Source organism: Rhinolophus sinicus, linkage group LG05 (genome assembly GCF_036562045.2).
Source record: "Rhinolophus sinicus isolate RSC01 linkage group LG05, ASM3656204v1, whole genome shotgun sequence".
NCBI classification, from domain to species: domain Eukaryota; kingdom Metazoa; phylum Chordata; class Mammalia; order Chiroptera; family Rhinolophidae; genus Rhinolophus; species Rhinolophus sinicus.
In genome coordinates, this window is record NC_133755.1 from 92557202 (window position 1) to 92580981 (window position 23780).

Sequence of the window (23780 nt, forward strand, 5' to 3'; positions counted from 1 at the left end):
CTCTGATTCCCATTCTATAAATGAAAACTGGTATATATTATGGGAGTGTTTTAAAAATTTGAGTTAATGCCAGTTTAACCTTCTTAATCCCTTTACCTTTAATATAGTATTGAATGTCCACTGTAATTGAATTTTTTTAAATTAAAAAGTAGAATCTCAGATAATGCAAATACATACCATTTAGCACATGAGGACCCAAGGCTAGGAGTTCAGCATGGTGACTGTCACCATGATTGATATTCTTTGGCATATGGCAATCAGACAGGAATGACCACACCTTGGTTTTGCACCAGGAAAAGCAAAGCTTTATATGTCATGCCAAGACCTTTCCAGAGGAAGCCCAGCATTTGGCTGGTCTTTTTGGCCATGGTAGCCTTGGACCAGTATCTCAGAGCAACAATATTCTGTGGATGAAACTGGGGCTGTGTTCTTACCTGTATGGAGCATTCCCAGGGAAGCTTATCCCCATCTTTTGCCATGAATTTTAATCCAGTGGCTTCCCCCTCAGGATGCCTCTTGTTGACATCTGTTGCCCTCAGTCCATTAGACATATTTGTGTTTGAAACCATATTTATGAAGATGTTTATCAAAAGTGGAAGTGGAGATGTCCTTGTTGTCTTTCTTCATTTTTACAGAGTAGAAAAGGGAAAGAACTGCCTCTCTCAGTGTAGTTCTGGGTCAAGTGGTCGCACCGATTATCTACTTGGCTTTCTGCCTTGATGCATTTATAGGGTCTTTTATTATTGACTTTGGAGCTCCTTGCAAGGTACTCCAAAAAGGCATTTTAAAATAGTCTCTTGTGGGCAATTTACATTTTAACTGCTCCTTTCATTACCCCCCTGGATACCCTCATATAGTTCCCTTTTCTAGAATTAAATAACCACATGATAGCTTTTGGGCTCCATGTCTCTTTTGGATGTTGAACTTGGCCCTGTTGTGGTCTTTATTATGTAGTGGTTCAGTTAGAGTCTCATGCTCTTTCATATTCATCACATTTCTCCTAGCTTTTGTTTTCAGGTTATACAGCATCTTCATAAAATAAGGTCCAGATAGTTAGTGACATCTTGGTTTGATTGTTGAGAATCCCTCTGAGAATGACTGACATGGTGATAAGAAATGGTATTCACGGAGATGTGTGATGCATGAGAATGTGGAGGGAGCAAAAGGGAAGACTGAAGATCACCATTTCCCAGAAGTACTTTGGTTCCAAGTTAATGTAAAGTTTCCTTTCCCCATTAATTAAACTAGGATATAAGACTGAAGATTTGCCTATCTCTTGGGTCTTATTTTAGAGGCCACAGTACTTAGGAGATCACAGTACCCTAGAAATACAGATTTAGCGTTTTAGGTTCTCTTGCTTCACTTTCCTAAACACTTCCACAAATTCCAGTGCAGGACCCACCAGCTTGCCATATTTTTTTTTTCCCTCCTCACTTCACGCACACTCATCTTCCCTGACGTTACTCTGAAGGCCAAATGTTCAGTGAATTGTGAGAGTTTCTGGTAGAAATTTCTGGTGAAAAATAGCTCTTCAGAAGTCTGGTACTAATGTTTCCAAAACTGTAAGTCAGAAAGTACTCCTAACCTCCCACCCCCCACACACACACACATACACACACACGTACACACCTTCCCATAATATATATCTAATACCCTTGAGACTCTACTGGCAGGATATATACTGGGTTTGATCTAGGATGGAAATTCTTCTGTGGTCTAAAGTAAAGATTTTTGTCTTTTTAAATTTTCTCATGTTTTAGTTAAAGAAGAAATTCTACATTTGTTCTTCTTTTTAAAAATGTACCAAAAAGTCCAAAGGGGAACTACAGCGCCATAAGAACCAGTTTATACTCAAGTCATTCCATGATGTGGCAGCCTCATAAATATGTTGTAGCTAAATTGCAGAGGAAGAAGCTAGCACACTTCCAAGAAAGAGGAAACCTCAAGACAGTAAAGAAAGTGGAATTGTGCATTTAAAAGAGATATTCAACAAGTGTATAAATAAATAGCCATCAGGTGTATTTCACTTATCAAATTAAAAAGAATTGAAAAGTGTTAAAACCGAATACTGGCAAAGATACAAGAAAATAAGCACTCATATTTTTCTGGTAAAAAATAGTAAATTGGAACAATTTGAAGGCAAATTTAGCAATATACATCAGGAGCCTGAAAATATACATGCCTTCTGATTTAGCAATTTCACCTCCAGAAATCTATTCTGGAGGGAAAATAGAGATAATGAAGATCTAACTTATTGGAACTTCATTATAACATTGATTGTAAGAGTAAAAAATTAGAAATACCCTAAAGACCAAATAATAGGGAGTTGGTTAAATGAATTATGAAACATAAAAATAATGTCATCGATGAAAAGGGGCAGGAAAAATGTTTATGATATCTGAGTGAAAGTTATGTGAGCTCATAATTAATAACGAAACCAAAATCAAACAGCAACAAAAAACACTAGTAAAGCTTATTGATCAAGAAAAGTTACGTTTATTAGACTTATTTCAATAAAGAATACCTTCTTGACAGAGTCTTGGTAATATTTCAGAGGGGGAAAATTGGGGGTGGGGGTGGTATATTTACAGAGTTTTAGTGCCAGAGCTGAGTGCGTATAAGGTGGGTCTTACCAGGTTGGGAACTGGTTGGGATTGGGCAGTTTATGACATAGTAGCTTTGCAGTGGTGGGCACAGTCAGGTAAGGTCTTGAAGCAAATATTGTTGAGCAAGCTGTTGGTCTTGATAAATAAGCAAATATTTTCTGGAGCAAGTAGCAAGTTATTTTTGTCTGGTCCCAGTCTTGTTTGGCACAGAAATAGGAAACTATGCTTTGCCCATACATGTGTATCAGAAAGACAGAGGAGTACATTGGTTTTGGTTCTCAATCATAGCTCTTTTTTTGTTAAAAAGTTATTCATATTTATATTTCTATCTCACTAGAAAAAAGCCTAGAAAGATAATTGTTTACAAATTAATAGTAGTTATCTCTGGGGGTAAGGATTACAGATGTTTTTAAATTTCTTCTCTGTATTTTCTAAACTCTCTCTAGAAGTTCAGCAAATGAAGATATCTTCAGACAAAAAAGATGAATTTGTTTAACTGTTATTTAACCAGAGAATTCTAGGACTACAGAGTCCCTTCATCTCAAAGCTTCTACATGTAACACCCAATCGAGGCAGAATTTTGTGGCCAACTTGGGGAACTGACTAAATCATTACCTAATCACAACCATGTGCTCCAATAAGCACGAGGCAGTTTTTCATCGACAGACAGAGAAATGCTGTATGGACTGTTTTAGAAGGATCCATTCTTCAGAAGTATATTGGAAACACATTTAACTAACACAAATACCGTTTCTCTCCTCAGCTCTCTGTTATCACTCCATTTTCAGAATTACCGTGTAGTGGGAGTCAGGGACTTCAGGGAAATAAAGAGTGAGCTCCAAGGTGAACCCAAAAGTTTCAAACGCTGTCTCATGAACTCTTCAGCCAACCATTAATAAATATTTTCAAGCATCTCATATTTGCTGGATGTTAGACAAGGTGAGACATGGCACAAAAATTGGATAACCTACCCTCCGTTCCTTTAAAGGCGCTTAGTGTTTTAGTTGGGGAGAGGGCGGTGAGGAGTTACTAACACACAGCAACAATTCCAGGTAGATACGAAACGGCATGCAACCAAGCACTGCTCCACAGGTAGAATAGTACTTGATGCTGGCACTATGCTGGTCTGTATTACCATGTGTGTATTATGCATCTCGTGTGGTTTAGACTCCAAGTCCTATATACATTCAGAGATATGAAAGTTTGGGGGCATTGAGATATTCTAGTTAAAGAAGGGTTAAACTCAAATTAAAATTTTTCTTTGTACTCTTTATTGACAATCTTTCCAAAACGTCAGTCTGCTTTACTTTCCACATAAATAACTACAGCTTAATAAGCCTAACTGCAGGGCCCCAGCGTCATTTTTATTGCATGTAGATGTAGATTTCATTAGCTGTAGACTAGAAAGATAAGAAACTGACAGGACTGTGAATTGACCGCTAGACAGCTCAAAATTTACGTTAAAAGAAAAAAAACCCAAATTTTTAATATCCATGTATTTTTTGGTGATCACCTTGTTTCTGTTAAAGAAGATCAGAGTGAAACCTTCCAATAGAGTGAAATTCCAATTGCTTGAAATGTCATTCCTCTCAAAATAACCCTTTATTACCAGTAAGTACTCTTCATCAGGGATCTCATCATCTCAGAGGCAAGGACCTTAATAATCCTCTTGGGGAAATGGAGGCCTTGCTCAAGGTCACATAGTAACTTAGTGATGGTCCTATGATTAGAATTCTAATGTCTTTATATTCAATCCTTAGCTTCCTACCTTTCCAGTCTGGTCCCCTATGCCTTTCCAAGGGGATTCTGGGGATTTTAGGTGCTAGACATAAAATAAAGGAAACACAGTTCACGACACCTTTGCCATAGTCTCATTTCCAAGTTCGCTTTTTGGAAGCTTCTCTGTAACAGGACTCAGTTCTCAATGCGAGTCACAGCCATTACCATACATATGCCCCTAGGTGTCACCACAGCACAGAGGCAGAGAGATGAAATCCATGCTCCCAGCCCTGGGTCGGCCTGTAGAGCCCACCATCTTCATTCAGACAATGGAAACATCGAACACATCCCGGGAGAGCTATGTGATGATCTAATGGAATATTACCAACAGCAACAAAAATGTGCCACAAAGGATGCCTTTGGCCATTCGTAATAATCAGCAAACAAACAGACAAGCCTACCCTCAAACGATGTGGGATATATTACAGAACTGGAAATTCAGAGTTTAAACCAGTTTCAGAGTTTGCCAATTCAGCAGTTCAGTGGTCCCATCAATGACCCAAATCTCTCCATTCTGGCTGCATTTTGCAGCAAGAGTCTTGCCCATTATGGTCTCTAAAGGGTGGTAGCAGATCCATGCCTCACACCTGCATCCAGAGGCAGCACCAAAGGTGGTGACGTAAGGAGTCACTTTCGTAAGAACAAGGAGATCTTTCTCAGAAGTTCCTGAACAAATATCCTCTCACAATACTGGGTGGAACCTGGTCAAGAGCCCACTCTGAAACCAACCACAGCCAGGAAGATGGGCTCAGAGCCGTCATGATTCACCCCTGGAACTGGGGTTGGAATCACTCTCACCTGAGTCACCTGAGAGTAGGAAGAGCATGGTTGGTGGGAAGGCAGGAGGATTGGAAGGGAGTTTCCTGACCTAATCAGAGCTCTGCCAGAGGAAGACAGTGAGGGGTCAGCATGGAGAGATGACCATCAGCAGCACCGGCCACACCTGCTCTGAGGCTGCCTCTTTTACCAGGACTTGTTCCCTAGGTCAGGTGTTTCCTCCCTTCCGAGCTAATGAGAAGCTAGGTTCTGATGGAGCACAGAGAATACAGGGGACTGCCGGGACCTTTGCACATTTTAGCGATGTGAACGCTCACAGAGGTCCTTATCAGGTGTTGACTTCAGGTAAACTTACTGAGGACTCTGAGGACCTTAATCCAGAGTCAGTGATGTGGTGCTAAGGGTGGAAATTTCAGGCCAGGAATGTTGCGAGGGCTTGGCCACTGAGGGCCAAGCTTTGGGTGCAGGTAGACAAGACAAGTGTTTTAAGGCATTCCTCCAGTCACACCTGGACTGTCACTGTTTGCCTGCCCCCAGGTACTACAGTACAGATAGGAAATTGAAATAAGAAACATCAAGGAATATATATATATGTATATATATGTGTGTGTGTATATATATTAACCTAGCCCATGTACTATAATGGAATTTTAACCTTGTTAAAGTAAAAATCAATTTTTGGATGGCTGGGTCACAAGCCTTTTGGTTGTCCTCGTCTTCTTCCACCTTTTCTTTTTATTGGCTTTTAATTTTAAGGAGCATTAACATATTTTCTTTTAAAAAACTTATTTTTATAACTGGAAGTTTGTATTTTCTTTTATAATGGGAAATAAGATAACCTTTCTTGGGAAAAAAGAGGTAATTCATATCGTCCTTTAAAACAGCGTAGGGAATCCCCACCTCAAATAAGAAGTCTGTTGATTGCTTTTATAATATTTGAAAATAAACCAACTTTATTTGAATCAGTCAATACCAATCAAGACTGGGAAACAAATTTATAACTGGTTGAGATTCATGAGGAAAACACTCAGCACTATCTTCATTAAAAGGCATTTTACATTTATTAAGGCTTGAAAGCCAGTCCTGTTATTTTATCACCACAGTTAAAGGTCTTGAGAAAATCAAGTAACCATCATTTGGAGTGTCTTTGTAAAGTGAAATGTTTGTTCTTTTATAAAAGCGAGGCATCTTTTGCTGAATTAGCTAACTCCCCAGCTTATTAAATGGGACAACCAGGTGGTCAGGAAAGTAAGACAAATTCAAACATCAGCTGGATATTTTGTATTTTAAATATATATATATATAGTCAATATAGTGAAATCTCTACCTATACATAAAATACCTTAGATAATTGGATCTTTAAAACTATGTTTTGCCATAAAACAGATTGCTTTCATAGCAACACAGATTAGCACAAACCCTAGAATAAGGCAATCTTTAATTTACGTTTGGGTGGGGAAGGGAGCATTGAATCAAATTTCCTTAAGTAATTGTAAATAAAATTATGCACACTTTGGATCATACCCAAATATGAAGTGAAAGCATCCTGAAACTAAGCTGGGAGAAGACTATGGACCAAGGGAGAGGAATGTGCATTTGTGAGGAGGGCACATGTTATCTGGTTTGAAGGCTAAAGAGCGAAGAAGAGGAGACAGTAGGCCTCGTGTGCAAAGAGGCCCCAAGCCAGCGATCCGACCAGGTCAGTTCTCCTGACATCAGAACCAGATGCTTTACACATACATTTCTTCCTCTAATGCTTCAGAGTTTTTGAACAACATATATAAAAATAAAATATGATCCCTTGGGAATCATTGACTTAATTTTAACCCTAAGCTTCACCTTTCCCAGGAGACAGGCACCACCATCTTGATCACTCTGCTATAGAAATGGCTCCAGGCCAGTGGGCATAAGGCTGAGACCCACAAGTACCTACTGGATATCTATCTGTTGCCTCTGGACCAATGTAGTTTTAGACACAGACTCTCACTGGTTTCTCGTGATGAAAACATTTACTAGATAGGCCTACACCTTCCTGACTCCCCCTCCCCTTTAATTCTATTTGTCTGGACCGTGCTGACTCTTACATCTTTAGGGTCTATTCTAGGCGTGATCTATTTTGTGGCAATTCTAAGATGCTTGGTGTTGCCTGTCTGCACAGTGGCCAATGGGCGCAGGGCCTGTGAAGAGCTTCTGTTGCTTCATTTGACAAATGCTAGAAAATGTGGCCTTTTTCTAATGAAAAGTTCAAGATCCTCACTGGCCCCCACCAGCAGAAGTGAACACTAAGGACAGTGCCATTTCCTGGGAAACTGAAACTTGTCTGAGATCCTGTAGCCAAAGAAACCGAGTGTGTTTTTCACTTTTTAACTCATGAGTTTGGTGCCAGGTAGCTGTATCCCTTGTTTAAAACAAGATCTTCATACTCACGCCTGTGATTCTGAATTGTCAAGCATTTGATTTCCTTTGTCAGGAGATGAAAGCCCACAACAGAAGGAATTACACTTGGATCAATCGAGATTTTACTTTCCCAGCTCATCTTTTCTAGTTATTAAATTATTATCCAATATCTTCGGGGCCAACCTGAGAGGTAGACAGTACTGAGTAGATGGGTAAATTCAGCTCAGTCGTTGAGTTTGACCCTTGTTTCTACTTCTGCCTCCCATTATGCTACCTCACAAAAAAAAAAAAAAAAAAAAAAAATCGTGATGTGAAAGTCAAGGAGCGAAATAAATCCAAAATAAAATAGGATCTCAATCCAAGTTAGTCTCCTTTCTGAGCCACTGAAATGCTTTCTGAGGGATCAATATTCATTCAAGACCCATCACAAGAGTTACATCCTGTCTTAAAACTCTAGTGTGGGGTCAAACTGCGAACCTTAGTTACTCCCTGAGATTGGTTCTGGGGACACCTAAGAACCTTATCACACTGTGGCTGGGAGACGAGATCCTGTGTGTAGGACAAGGCTATGGCCAAAGTCCCAGGAGGCTGAAGGATCTGGACAAAACATCTCTTTGGAAGAAAAATAATCTGAAGGGAATATTATTTTAAAATACTCTGATTAATCTGGTCATAAGACATTAAAGCTCTATGTCAATAGTTGTATTATATGATAATCTGCTATTGAAATAAAAAGATATTCCTGAATTAGTATTCAGCAGTGCCTTCTAGCTCTAACTCCTCCCCCTCTTTTAAATGGTTACAAGCGATCATATAACTGCCCACCCCCCCAACTCAGTGCCCGTTAATATTGTTACTTATGTAAAACTAAGTCAACCACAGAAGGAACATCTAGAAACAACAATATTGATTTGGTTTGGCTTGTTTGTTTTTAAAGACTCGCCTACTGTTGAATTCTGAGTATCAAATCAGGGTGCTTAGTATTTGCCAGCTCCTCTGGGGGAGCTAGTCCACCTGGGCGTCCTTCTGTTTCTCTGTTGTGCTGGCTGTGTTACATGGATGTGCTTCAAGAACAGTGCCGCCGTGGGTCTCAGGAAAGTAAATTGCCTCTTAGGTCATCGTGCCTGTGCTGTGAAGGTCAGGGAAGGATTTCACGGTAATTAAAAGGCCTTTGGGATCATTCAAGCTTTCATACCCCAGGAGGCCAGTTTGGGGCTTTTCCCTACAGTAAAAAGGACTATTTCCTCACCAGGTCTTTTTAAACAAAGTTTCCAGGGAGCTCTGGAAAGGCTCCTTTAGAGGTGGAAATAAATCAACTCATTCAGCTGGGGGGAAAAGTCAACAACAAAAAAAGAGCTCTGGAGCTTATAAAATGTCCTACTGAGAAATTTCCTATTCCTCAGTGGGCTAAAGGAGACCCCCTGCTTCCTCCCCTCTGCTCTGATCAATGGATCACTTTTTTTTTTTTTTTCCTCCAGAGATCCCTGGAGGCAGGTAGGTCCAGGGATTGCTTGGGTTAGAATGTGTTGATGTTTCTATGGAAAGGACCCATGCCCTCCCTGCCCTCCCTGAGCAAGAGCCAAGTCCTGGTGCTTTCCAGCACTTGGAAGCTCACTCTCCACCAGCAGGCAACAGAGAAGGGAGGATGGTTGGAGGTGAGGGACTATGATGGATGGGTTTCCTCATAAGGCGGGCACTGGGAGAGGGAGCTGATGGTTAGTTCATTTCTCTTAGTTTCCTCTGCACAGGTCCCCAGGCTCAAGCAGGTAGGTAACACTCAAGGAGACTAAGGAGCACAAAATTAGCTAAAAAAAAAAGATTCCTTTTTTTCATCTGGTAGTTGATTCATAGGGTAGGAACATTAACCCAAATGGGCATATATTTTTCTTCATGTTCAAACCACATGGTTTCCCAGTCTGAAAGGCTCATGGACTTTCTTCCTAAGGTTCCATGATCATGCCACCTCCGAACTATATCTCTCATCCATCAGAGAGGCTGCAGCTGAAACAGCTGCCTGAGAGCACCCAACTAGCAGACCTGCATCCAGGAACAACTTGAAGAGACTGACTGGAAAGTCATTTTTGGCCAATTCTTGGGTTTTTGCTCACTGGTGGGTAGTTATGTGACATCACCAGTTCAAGACTTAGTTAGATCATGAGAGAGAAGACCTGTCTAAAAACTTCCCAGGGAACATCGAGCATCATAAAGAACTTCACCTTCACCCCTCCCTCCATCTCCCACACCCATCTGCTTTCTCACAGACCAAAATTCACTCATGGATAAACATAGTCAAACCCAGGTATATAATCTCCAACCAAACAACTACCCTTAAGCAAGCAAACCCCATGGCTGGTAGACCCCCGTGGGCCTTTTGGCATCTACACTGCTCCCTTCCCCCACCCTTTCCCAATCACCCCAGTTTGAAATTGCATGCCAATTTCCTTTCCTGGCAAGGCCCGGGCAGCATAAAAATGAAGGTCAGCACCTGTCGCGTGCACAATAGCATCACAACATTCACAGCACTGAAGCAAACTGAGACTGTGTCTAAAGTGGTTTTCCAATCTGGCCTTCAGTGCCCAATGTGACAGGACTGTCAAAGTACTGAGTGACTCAAGGTGTGTCTGCCAGATGCCAAAAATCCAAGCCTGCTCTGTCCTTCTCCATTCACTCTCTGTCTCCCCAAAGATCAGTGATTTCTAATAAAAACTAAGATGGCATTTGTCCTTGGCCTTGGAGTTACTGACAAAGAGGAGAGTGGAAGAGGAGGGTGGGAGATGTATTGCATGTTTCCAATGCATCTAAGAGATATTTTGAGATTGGCAGAAGGGGCCAGTGACAGTCCCAAATGTGGGTTCTCTAACACTGACCCCACATCCACTGAACCCAGACAAGGCTCAAAGGCTGAGCGCTTGACTATTTCTAGCATTTCTGCTTGCAGATTCCTGTGTGATCAGATGGGGTTGGCGCTGACCTTCACAAAAGACAGCAGGCTGAAGTTCTGATGATACCAGCAAGATGCGACCTGATTTAAAAAAAAAAAAAAATTTCCCGGAGGCAATGCGGAAGGGGAGTCTGGGAAGCTGGAGTCCTTTGGGAGAAGCTGAGTCCTTCTGCTGCAGCGATGGGGCAAGGTGGCCCGTGCTCAGGATCGGCTGAGGCGCTTGGCGACATCTGCGTAGGCCAGCTCAATCTCTGAGTCAGCTGCACAGGTGTTGGTGAACTCATCTCTGGCGTAGGCGTTCCTGAGGTACCGCCTCAGGCCCGACATCTCCACTGGGATATCGTAGTTGCGGTATTTCTTGGCCACAATCTGTAACAGAGATGGTAGGACAGAGATGGCGTGAAGGCATGAAACAGACACTGAGAAGATGTTAGTGGTGTGACCCAGTGTGTGTGCACCGCACGGAAACCTTCCCCGCCTCACAATGGTCCAGCAGCAGAGTGTGGGCCAGATAAGGCGGCAGTGCTGCTTTAGTTTTATTTTGTGTTGTATTATTTTATTTTGTATTCCTTAAGTAAATATAAGTTGCCCTTTGACCTAGTGAGCCTATTTCTAGGGAGTTTTCCTTAGGAAATAATCATGGATGTGCACAAAGATTTAGCTACATATATATGGTCAGAGGACTATTTAAAACCGCAAAAAGGGGTACATAACACAAATGTCCAGCAATACATGAATGGATACATATATTATCATATATAAATACAACGGTGTCCTGGTAAACCATTAAAAATGATGCTTCAGAGGAAATTCCAGTGATCTGGAAGACTCTTCAAGACAGATCGCTAAGTTTAAAGGGCAATATCACACATTTGGAGAAACATGTGTGATGGCTACAAGTATATACGAGTATACCAATATATTACCAGTGGTTATTTCTAATTGATAAATTATAGACTTTTTTTTTTCTATTTTCTCTTATTCACTTTGTTTTACATAAGCATCTTTATTTATAGGAAGGAATAAAAACTTAGTTAGATGTTGAAATGTATAGCTAGGTTCCAGGTATGACAGGAAAGTGAACAAATAGGGATTTCTGTTCTCTCCCTAGATCGCCACACTTGGGGGCTGTGGACTTGGGCATTCTGGGGAAGTGGTGTTTGTGTTGAGACAAAGAGCAGCATAGTGGTTAAAAAGATGAACTCTGATCCCAACTGATTGGATCTACAATTCTGACTCCACTACCTAACAGCTCTATGACCTCAGACCAATTATTTAACTTCTCTGAGTCCTGATTTCTTGATCTCTAAAATGGAGGTAATAACAGGACCTAACGTGGAATAATAAGTTAGTGAACTGTGGGGACAGAGCCAGGAGTGCCGTTTCCAGGCTCTCGGCCTCACGTGGAAAGGTGCTCACTCAGGTAGTCAATGGCCATCAACTGTGATTGGATGGCCATCAGCTGTGGCTAGTTGGCCGTCATCTGTAACCAGTGACCCATTGGCCACTAATATAACTGCCTGTGGCTATGCTAGCAGCAAATGGGGGCTACCAAGAAGATGATGGCTGAGCTAGTAAGAGCAAGAGTGGATTGCAGTTAGCAAGTGAGGTTGGTCGGCAGAGAGAAGTAGACGGCAGGTTGTGGATTGTGTGGCTCCTGCTTTCTATGTCTCCAACCCAGCCGCCAGTGAGACTATAGAGGTAGGACTCCCCTCTCTATGGCTCCGTGGGTGTTCCTTTTTGGCCTCACCATGTCCTGCGTTCTTATGTGGGGAGCGGGACCAGAGACCCCGCATGCCACCTGGCATGACAGTGGTCTCTTTCATAAGGTCTCACTAGCCAGGGAGGGCTTCACAGACATGTAACCTATGCAGTCACATGGGCCTCACTCTCAGAAGGGCCCTGCTTTTGGTTTACTGTTCTGCTGTCAATGTCTGGAAATCCTGAGTACTTTTTACGGGGTTCCCTGGAAAGTTGTTCTGAGTGAAGGACAGTGACAACCTAAAGCATGAAAAGCTCAGTCTCATAGATAGGGTCACATTTCCAAAGAGGTTGCATTTGCCCCCTCCATTCTGCTACATCAATTTTGAATTTCTTTACAACACTAAGAACTATTCTATCCTGAATCACAGTTACTGTTTAGTGTCCTCGGTCACTTTCCTAGCTGTGGGCAGTATGAGGACAGGAACCACAGCTTCTTCATTTCGTGATAATCACAATAATGCTCTTGATAAGACGAGTAACCACAATCACAAACAGGTATGTACTACATGCTCTGCTCCAGGCACTGCTTTAAGCACTTTGCAAGCGACTTAACTCTCTAAATAACTATAAGGAAGAGTATATTATATTCCCATTTTACAGATGAGAAAAGCAAAGAGAGGTTAAATAAGGAGGGTTTCAAGTTGTATTTAATCTTTACCATCCTCAGTTATCCAACATCAGACAAAGTGCATTTAGTATCAAATGTAATGCAATCACTTAATTTTAAAGACTGAAGATCCTTAGCAATGAGCAAGCTGAAGCTACAAAATATTTAGGGGCTTACGGAATGTTACACAGGAAAATAATTAATTCAACCAATATTATTGAGTAATCACTAATATTTATTATTGCCCCTGCTTTCTAATTCCAGTTCTCGCCACCGTGACACTCAGCCCTATGTAAATGATAACAATTCTGAGCTTTACTCAGAATCTCCTGTGCCAGTTTATCAGCTATTGTTGCTTATCTTCAAACCTATCCTGTATTCGCTTCTATGTGATGCTGGGGTTCAAGCTGCAAATCACAGCAACTCCCTGTCAGGCTCTACCAAAAGGGGGCGCTAGAGAGATGCTGCAGACTGGAGGAGGGGACGGGACATGCCCCTTCTTGTTGGCTTCCTGTTCCTCTCAGTCTTTTATTCTCCAGAAGCAGCAGCTGCATCCAGTTTGCTGTTCTGCCAACACTTGCAAATCCAATGTCATCACACCAGCTCAGAAACGCCAGCATGCAACAGTGACCTCACTGCTGAAGTTGGGTGCTAGTCCCACGGGCCATCCTCTGAACTCAGCCTCCAGCAGCAGCTGCGTAGTGCCCAGAGGTCCAAGGTTCAGCTCTCAGAGGTCCAAGGTTCAGCTCTGCAGGGACCCTCATCCAAGTTTTAATAATTCCAACCTCTTCCTTTTGACCTCCCCCCCCCCCCACCCTGGGGAGTAGCTGCGTCCTGAAGGTGGAACCTCGCGATATGTTTTGCATTTCTAGTAGTTCTTTAGTACTTAGTACTTCTTTATACTAAATTTGGTGTGGTCACCGAAGAAGGCACCCCCCTCAATGTTCTATCCAGCTTAGGGGTGACTAATAAGCAAAGGTATTGGACTCAGAGTGCTTTTACAGAGCACTCGCCAAGAGTATATGTTGGGGCCAATACCCCCTGCCAGTTCTCCTTGGTCTCTGTATGTTCACTGCAAGATGAGGGCCCCTTGGGTTTGCCCAGGAGCCTTTACAAGAGGCTGTGTTGGCCAAGGAGCAAATCCCTGCAGCAGTGGTGGGTTACAAACTGACCGATACCGCAGCCTCAACTGCCTCCATGCTGGAATTTATTTGCAAGTTTTTAAAAGACCTAATATGAGCTTGAAAACAGCAGGACTTCAATTTATGAATACATGTTTGTGTTTATATTTATATCTCCCTTCCTGTTTGCTGCAGGGGCTGAACAGATCCCTGCGCCAGGTGAGGATCCCAGGGGACACTACGAAACGCTGGCCATGTCCACCCTGCCTGGATCTGTGCACCCGCCTGAGTCGCAAAACTGGTTGTTTCCTCGTGTGTTGGCTTGACTTGGGGAGATGAGAAATAGAAGGGAGCCAGACAATGAAAGTTCAAACCAGGCACTTAGTTAGAGGAGCCTGGGCCAAAACAACTCAGGTTCCGCGGATGAAGATGAACCTGAAAGACTGCCAGGGAGAGGGAGAGGGAGAGGGAGAAGGAAAGGGAGAGGGAGGGAGGGAAAGAGGGAGAAAGGGAGGGGGGAGAGAAAGAGAGAGAGAGAGAGAGAGAGAGAGAGAGAGAGAGAGAGGAGAGAACATGCACAGCAGTGAGAAGGTGAGGATTCACACAGGAAGCTCTGATGTTTGCAAGAACGTCCATGCTCATGTTCTGAATTTGCTCTTTCATATGAAAACAGTTAGTTCCCACAGCCCAGATTAAGTTTTGGCACTGGAAGGCAAACTGTAGGCCTGACTTGGCTCCCCCTTCACTCTCTCTGCACAGCAGAGGTTTGCCAGGTCTCTGGGATCTGATAAGCTGCATCAGCAGAAATCCAAGGAGACAGGAGGCGAGGCCCAGCCTTTGTCCCCTTGCAGGCCATCCTCCCTCTGTTTCCCAGCTTCTCTCAATGAACAACTCACTGAACTTCATCCAAGGACAAAGGCGTAACTTAGTCATTTAAGGGCTGGAAGGAACTGGAGAGATCGTAGGATGATGAACTACTGGGTCTCGGAGATCCATTTGTTTACCTTATTTGACAAGCGATTCTTGAGTGGGTAGTCCATGCATGTTTGAGTAAGAGAGAAGAAAGAAGGAGGGAAGGAAGAGGGGGAAAAGAAGCAAGGAGGAATATAATCCACATCTCTTCTTTGAGGCATGAGAAAAGAGAATACTAAAAAGAGTAAATGATCTGCCTCGGCTCATGCTGCCAGTTGGTAGCAGGTATAGGACTAAAACTTGGATCCCCGGACTTCTAGAATGGGGATCTTTCCATTACATCACTCTGACACAGTGTGACTGAACTGGAATCATATCTTCCCTGCTGGTGCCCCTTTTTCCTCAGGAAAAGAGAATGAAGATGTCTTGGGGGTGGAGTAGGGTATGCACTAATGAATAACTTCAAAGAGATGTAGCTTGGCTGGACCTACAATTGACCATTGGCTTGGCCCCAAACCCAAAGTATCTTCATGTTAATAGGTTGTATTTGCCCAGGCAACCAGTACCAGCATGCATGATTCCCTCCCAGTTTCCAGCTAAGACCGAGCCCATGGGAACACCAGTGCACACCCAGCTAAGTGAGCTCAACTCAAGCTTGTGTGTGCTGTGATTGGAAGGAAGCCTGCATTTCTAGCCCAGACTTCAGCTGAGAAAAACAACAGCTGGATATCCAGCTGATAAATGATTGCAACTGATTCTTGTCAGTGAAGGGTATAAAGAAACTGGGTATCATAAAGACAACTAGGTGATAAAATGACCAATCAATGAGTTTTTATTAAAGCATCACCTATACCCACCATCATGCTTATAGTAGGCCCTATCCTCACAGAGCTTATTGTCTGAGACAATAGGACATAAATACATGTGCAAGTAGAGAACCGTGCAACTCGACAATCGCACTGTACTTTTCTCTAAGCTGGTGAGGGTCAGGAAAGGATGTAAGAAGAAGTGTTAGTTTAGAGAACGTTGGGGGACACAGCTGCTGTCTTCAAATGAGAAGAAAGAGAACAAGCAGCCCTGTCACGTGATGGTCCAGAGAACAGACAGTAGCAGCGAGGCCGTTTGGAATGCTGTTTTAATAGTCAGAGCCGTCCAAAATGGTAGGACTGACTTGTGAGGCAGAGGCTCTTCATCATCAGAAATGTGCAGTCACAGCACAGCTGCATAGGAGCCTGCCCTAAACAGAAAGTGGCCCTGTTTGGAATGAGAGATTGTTTTGGATAACTTCTGAATTCCCTTCTTTCCAAAGTACAGATCCTAAGATTCGTACAGGCAAGGATTACAGTGCCTGTTGAAGGTCAATAAGTGCAACAACAGTACAAAAAATGATGTCACTTCTTGCAGCCTCTATGTTGTCAACTGACAGATGAGGAAGTTGATGCCTGCCTGCCCTAGGGAGTTGCTAGAGGGAATGAGAAGGTGGGTCTGTGCACAGAGAAGACGTGTCTATGAGGGCACATTTAATAGAGATGTGGGGGTGTACCAGTGAAAACCTATGGAGTGCTAGAACTATAGATTAACTATATATGATATGACAAGAGCAACTATTATATATTGAGCCCTTATAATATGCCAGGCACTTTCATGCCACATTACTCTCCCAATGACCCTGGAAATAAGCAATATATGCCTATTTTACAGGTGAAAATTGAACCTCAGAGAGGCTGTACAGCCAGCACACAGTGGAGGCTGACTTTGGGTTCCTATTCATGTGACTTCAGAGCACAGCCTCTCGACCAGCAGGGGGCACTGCCCTTGACTTAAACCACACAGGTGACCCCAGCCTAAGATGGAGTTGGCCCTGGCGAGCACTTGTGGGTAGAAGTCTCTTACCTTGACCACATGGAGCTTGGGCAACAGGTTGCAGTCAGCCAGGGTCAGCTCATCCCCATCCAGGAACTTGCGCCGGGACCCCTTGTCATCCTCCCCGGTGGAGTTGGCGTCAATCTCCTCTGGCAGAGGGGTATTCAGGTAGTCATCCAGTTTCTTTAGCGCCTTGGTCAGGCCTCTCTCAAGGGCTGGCATGGAACAGCAAAAGAAGTGTCTTGCCACCGGGTACAGCCATCGACTTCAGAGTAAAGTAGCTTACCCCAAACCCCTCGTCACACCGCCAGCGCCCCACACACTACAGAATACCTGACAGCCATTAGTCACGATGCAGTAGAAGAGTATTAAATGGCCTGCAAAAGCAGGACTTAACCAAACAATAGGCACTAGCTAATCCTTTATTTTTTGAAAAATAATGTATATATACATATTTATATATGTAAATATATAAATAAATATATACATATATAAATACTATATATATATATAAATATAAGTACAAATATATATATAAATGCAACCATTAGGATATATATCAAAGCTTAGTGCTTATTTCCAGAAGATGCAGTAACAGTGATCAACTTTTCTGTTCTTTTTTGCTTATGTATATTTTTCCAATACTCCACAATTAACCCACATCATAATTTTGTATGAAGAAAGGGCTATTCCACAAGTAAACGACAACTGTATAGCAGTCCTTGGACACAGATATGCACCGGATTTTGTGGAAGTATTCACTATGGCTAACCCAACCTGAGAAGGGAGGGAATAAGTCTTCCAGAAGGACACGACATGGGAAAGTGAGAGGCCATGTTTGGTACTGCCCCCAGAGAATCGGTCGGTGTCAGGGAGGCATACTTGAGATTAATCCAGAGAACAGTGTTCTAAAAATCAGTGTTGTCCAAAAATGGAAGGGCCAATGCACCAGGCAGTGGGCTCTACTGGAAATGTGCGATCACAACTGCACAGAAATCTGCAATGGATACAGCTCAAAGAATAAACATCCAAAGGAAGATAATATGGCCAAAGGCTTTTATAGTCTTGCCCCAATAATTCTCTCCCCAATAATTCGTTGAGCAGGACAACATACTTAAAAGGACAATGCAGGAAGTTATTATCACTGACTCATTCCACCCAGAATCTCATAGACCGGTCCAATCATAGAACACTACCCAGGGAACTGTCCACCTGGGCTCAGAGACAGGTGGAGGAGATGACTGGCTGTGCCATTCAGTGGCCACTACACCTGTGTCATTGGTCCCATCTCCTGGCTTACAGCGTGTAAACAAGTCCTCCCTGAGATTACAGGAATCAGTCTTGATACGATTTCCAGCAGATGAAAGGGGGATGCTGCCCCTGCAGGAAGAGCCCAGTGGACTGTATGCTCTTGTTCAAATTTTCCCAAATGTGCCTTCTGTTAGCTACTCCTCACATAACCGCGTTTATCTTCTCATAGAAGGCCTTTTGTTTGAGACAATGAAATGACACCAGCCCAAGATGAATCAATTGAGTGCTTACTGGAATGTTTGAAAACAGACTGGAGGTTGGACATAGTTTCTCAATACTTCCTTCTCCCTGGTGTGGCATTTGAACTCGTACTTCATCGTCTGCTTTGTGTTTCCAGTTTGGGAGAATAGAGTGAGCAGGCCTGGGAAAAATGCTTTTATTCCCCCTAGTAATTATCTAGACTGGGATGGGATTGCAAGCCTATTCAAGAGCAATAGCAGAGGTTGGGCACCCAACAACACTTATTGTATGCCCTCCTCACCCCCAAGCACTTGTGATTTATATTGGCGTTGTTTTCTTCTTCAAATCCCCTTCAGTTATGAAAATTATGACAAAATCTTGATTATAATGGAGAAAGGAAAAATCAGAGTGTTTGTTGTCACTTGACCAACTGATATCCAAGGGAAAGAGACATATTATGGGAAATGAGACATTGAAGAGTCTGATTCCAAATGCCCCTTGGAGACCTGAGCAGGCCACTGCTCAAGTCTGTGCCCTAGTCGCCTGGTCTGATAACTATTATGACATTTGGTAAAAGAGACCTAGAACAGCAACTGAAGCTCCTTGGGAGGATAGTTCTGGATAAATGTAAGCTGTCTCTCCAGTGATCTCTTGAGATGGAAGGATAAAATTTGGCAATAAGGTACGGTTGTTACCTTATGTCATGACTGTGATATTACCATGTAACATACCAAGTAGCCACGTTCTGAGAATGTCCTCCGTGTGTCCGTTTCATCACTTGCATTTTTGTATTTTGGATCAAGACTATGAAAGTTCAGTTGGTTATAATCGTGGTAGAGAAAAGAAGAGATGAGGCAGCAGGAACGGGACCATATGGCCTGCAGCTAGTGCTGTATTTAAATTTTGACTCTGCCCAGGGTGGATTTAATGCGATGCTGCTGCGGCTCAGGCTTCAAGGTCCCTTAATTACATGGGCCCCTTCCAAGGCCTTGACGTTGACTTTTAAAATTCCTCTTTAGGATATATTGTATTGGATTCAGACCCCACAAGTGCTGGAAACATCCCTCATCTTGGCTTACTAAGTGTGACCCTGGGAGTTCAGGAACTCCACTGAGCTTTGGTTTTCTCATCTTAACTATGGGACTAAACATCCCTAAACCTCATAAAGCCATTGTGAGGATTAACTCAGATTACGCAGGGAAAGTGCCTCATACAGTGCCTGGCCCATACTAGGATACCAGTTAATGACAGCTATTGCTATTGCGTCAGCAAATGTGGCAGTCATCCTGCTCTGGGTCCCTCACCCATATTCTTGGTCAGTATGTTCCTGAAAACAGAGGAGAGGCAGAGGAGAAAATCAACAGCCCAGAGTTTTGTTTCTCTTACTGATTTAATATACAGCCACAGCCCTGTCCCTTATGCTCCCTTGGGATCCTTCTCAGTGACAGGCCATGTTGAGAGGCATGGCCAGAGGGAAATAGATGCCACAGGCCCGTGTGCTAATGCACTGCCATATCATCGAATCACAAATGCCAGCACCAATACATTCTCTGCCAGTTCTTTTCCCTCCTACCTGCCAATGCATTCCTCTGATCCTGACTCAATCTGGCATCTATAGAATTTAATTATCTCTTTCGGCTGACGGCACCCAGGTTTTGAAAACGTTGGTGCTGCAGCTTTTGCTGTGGTGAGAGTGAGGGGGATATGAAAGAAGACAGAGTGATGAGAAGATGTTAAATCCTTCAGTGTTCGAGCATGAAGCCCTCCCTCCAAAAGACTTCCTCTGGGTAGTAGGACGGGTTCCCCTCAGACCACAGCAAGCAAGCCTGAGGCCAGGGGACCCCGAGACCCAGGACCACTAACATCCCAGGCACTTGATGGATACCCAGTCCTTTAATTGCTCTCTTCTCCTCTCCACCCCACCCTCCCCATAAAGATTTATTCTGTACCACACACAAATGCATTGGATAAAATATGTGATGAGGAAACAAGGGGGAATAGTTCATAAATATTCTCAGCCATATGCAAACAATCTTAAATTTATTTTTCTCTTTTTTAAGGAGGAAAAAAATCCACCCATTCCATGATCACTTCCAGATTCATTGAGGTTGATGTTACATAAGACCCAATATTGTTTTCTTGTCATAGAGAAATAATGACTTGGAAACGGCAATTTGAGCTGAGAAAATAATATACTCTTACCAGGGCATGGAGGCTGAACGGGGACCAGGGAGCCAAGACTCTAGTTTAGCTTCCAACAAGCTCTTGCAAGCACAGCTCAGCCCTGGTTTGCTTCGTACACCAGGGGTATTGATCGGCAAGCAGCCATGCAGAATCCCTTGGGGCTCAAAATTCACTTGGAATGGAGCAGATGTCAAAGCTGATCTTTGAAAGGACAGGCACAGCTCTGTGGGCCCAGGTGAATGTACTAGGCTTCTCATGCATGGTTTTGCTCTGGCCTATGAACTTGCAGAGAGATAAGACCCAGGGGTCCACTTCTGACCGATGTCTGCCACCTGAACAGAGGTCTGTTCGACTCTCCAGGGAGAAGGAGGTCGTGGCTATGGGGGGCTGGTTCCAGGCCGAGCACTTTCTATCCCACTGGGTTCCTCTCTGCTCTAATCCTGCTGCCCAGCACCAACACGAAATGTCTTCCTGAATTTCTGAAGTGGATCGGGATGTTTGTGCCAACTATCATTTAATACACAATGAAGCTATTGAGATGGGAATAATTTATTGATCCCCACTTGACAGATAAAGAAATTGAGTCCTGGACTTATCCAAGGCACAAACTCATGTGCAAGCAAACTGCTCAAACTATTCCTGGATGTACAAAGAAAACGTACCTGCTTTTGTTTTTAACTGCTGTGGATTCCTTACACGCTCCCAACCCCTGAGTAGTGGGAAAACAACTTCAAGTTAGTCCATTCTGGATTATAACCTAAGTCTGATGTAATCATCTAAATATTCCCTCTAGAGAATTCTCAATCACTTTTGCATAACAAAATGCTCAGTTTCTCAGACAGCCTCCTTCTCCTCTGCCCTGAGTAAATGGGGGTGGTGGGGGAGGAGGCTCCTGTCACCTCATGGTACCTGGGAGATGGGAGTCCTGGGGTCCATGGGGCAGAAGGCTTGGGGAAGCTCACACAAGTCCTGAGTCTCTTCCCAATTACACCGAATCTCCACTTCCTTCCAGAGTAACCATGGGGATTTTGACCTTAGAGTGGTCAGAGGTGGGCTGTTGGCTTCCCTCCAAGACCCTGGAAGGATACCCGAGCAAAGGGCTACACAGGGCTTCCCAGATGTCTGTAGGTCCCCCCACTGCCCCCTCCATCCCCCCACCCCCACCTCTCTCTTCTCCTTCAATCCCAAATCCCCTAGGCAGGAAGGAGCAGGCTTTCCTTGTCATTTTCCTCTGTCAAATAGTCCATCAAACACAGAACAGCATGCCCCTCTGTGAGCTGAGTCCTTCACGCCTGGTTCTTCGTGTGCGAAAATTGAGAAATAAAGGAATTCAGAACATTTTTAGACAATAGCTGGCTTGCAAGGCTACTGTCTTGTTGAAAATGCTGTTTTGAGTATCAGAAGTTAAATCCTGAATGCTTTTGTCTTTCTGGGAATTCCACTCTCGAGATCCTCATCTCTCATGGGGCCTGTGGATGCCTGAGATAGATTAGAATCATGTCCTCAGAAAGGCAAAAAGAAACATATTTTCAAGATAGTAGCCCTATTACACAAGTTAAAAGAAAAACCAGGATTTAAACACAGGGCTGGTGGATTCCAAAACTTATCATTCTTCCACTCTGCCAGGTGTCTTTTGGTACCAAGAACTTGCCCATGGCTCCCCGGGATCCACCCAGCCTGCCATCTTTCTTTCACGCTGCAGAACTTTCTCACACACGCTCATCCCCTGGACGAGAGTGCGGCTATCAGAATACCAGTCCTCATGCCCTGCCTTTCAGCTCCTTTGAGAACATGTTTGTGTTCTACTATTCATGGCTTGATTTTAGCTTGAATTCATGTTGCTCTCTGTGACCCTGACTGGGTCCAGAAGCAGTTATCCCTGAAGAGAGATCCTTCCAGGACCCTTCCCATCATTTCTCAGCAGCAAATACCAACTCTGCCTGTACTCGGACCAATCCTGTCACATTGCCTGTGTGACAGCCAAACATCTGGGTGAAAAGTGAGACATTCACTTGGGTTTTGTCTATGAAGAAAGAAATATCTAGATACTAGTGGAGGCCTGAATGAAGCTTTTACTTTTCATCTTCTCATTTAAGAGCCATGTCAATATAACCAAAGAATGCAAAACAAAACAAAACAAAATGAAAACAAACAAAAACAAAAACACCAAAAACAAACAAACGAAAAAACAAAGCACAGCTGTGGTTCAAGGGAAGCCACAGCGTAAATTTCTCTGGCCATCACATATTCTTGGAGAGAAAATACAAAGCTGGCCACACCTTGATGATATTTGATAGTTTTAAACATGCATGATAATGTCATGGGAACAAAAAATCAAATAATAAGAATTAAATATCACCTTTCCCTCACCTTTTGGAGGAAGAAGCCTTTCCTTAGAAACTGAGAGAGGTCACATCGCTCTACACAAGATGCCCAGGGTCATAGATCCAGGAGAGAGGAGGGGGCTGGAGCAGCAGGAAGGCCCAGAGACTTATGAGGGGTGGGAGCAGAAGAGGCGCGGGCCAGGTGGGTAGAAAAGGTGCTATAAAGACTATGATTTTGAGGTGAGACATAGATGTTCTAAAGAAATTTTTAGGACATTTGGCTTTGTAATAGGCACTGTAATTCCCTCGCCTCAAGAAACCTTCTGTAAAGATTTACATTCACCTTTCCAGTTTGGGGAATTAAAGTTGTGTAGCTTTTCTTCCTTGGAAAAGTCCTTAAAGAGAGAGAAAAGTGGCCCAGTTATAGCTGGGTTACGTGAGTATGAATGACCACACAGAGGCAAAATTAGCAAACAGGTGGAAACTGGGGGTCACACCCTCTGATCCATAGTGACCCAGAAGGGTCACACAGCAGATAAGGGGTGGCTGATCCCCACTGTCCCTTTGTCTCTTAAAACAGTATCTATGCTGGGTCTCTAGAACACACTGAGGCAGAAATAGCAGCAGGGCTGTAGATAATGGTAACTGGGCTTTCTTTCAGGTTTGGTGGGCCCTCTTCTCTTCTGCCGGGGCCCTCTGGCTATGTTAGCATGTCCCGGTATCAGCACGGAAGGGACAGAGAGAAACAGGGTTGGGGGTGTCAGGTAGCCCTGAACCAGGCTCCCCTGGGAGGTCTTGTGATAACAGATATGATAGCAGATTGGGGCACCTACTCTGGTGTCCAAGAGACCTGGGTTTGAATTCTGCCCCTGGCTATGGCTGTTCACAGCCTGCTGTTAAAGCATCTTCTACAGCACAGTGGGACTTAACCAAAGATAGCTCTTAGTATTCCGGCTGTAGAACTTACGTTTATGAGAGAATAGGAGGGAAGCAGAGGCTGAGTGAAAGACTAAG

At 43.5% G+C, this 23780-nt stretch overlaps 1 protein-coding gene across 2 annotated transcripts in view; it reads right to left on the reverse strand.

Moving 5' to 3' along the window:
• Nucleotides 1–3854: 3854 nt before the first annotated feature.
• Nucleotides 3855–23780, reverse strand: part of CLIC5 (chloride intracellular channel 5) — a 156472-nt gene continuing 136546 nt past the window's right edge. For both annotated transcript variants that reach the window (XM_019734725.2, XM_019734726.2), the window contains exons 5-6: nt 16798–16982; nt 3855–10869 (exon numbers count right to left, since the gene is read on the reverse strand). In XM_019734725.2, coding sequence (XP_019590284.2) covers nt 10702–10869; nt 16798–16982 — 353 coding nt within the window. In that variant the 3' untranslated portion in view covers nt 3855–10701. The remainder of the gene's footprint in view (nt 10870–16797; nt 16983–23780) is intronic.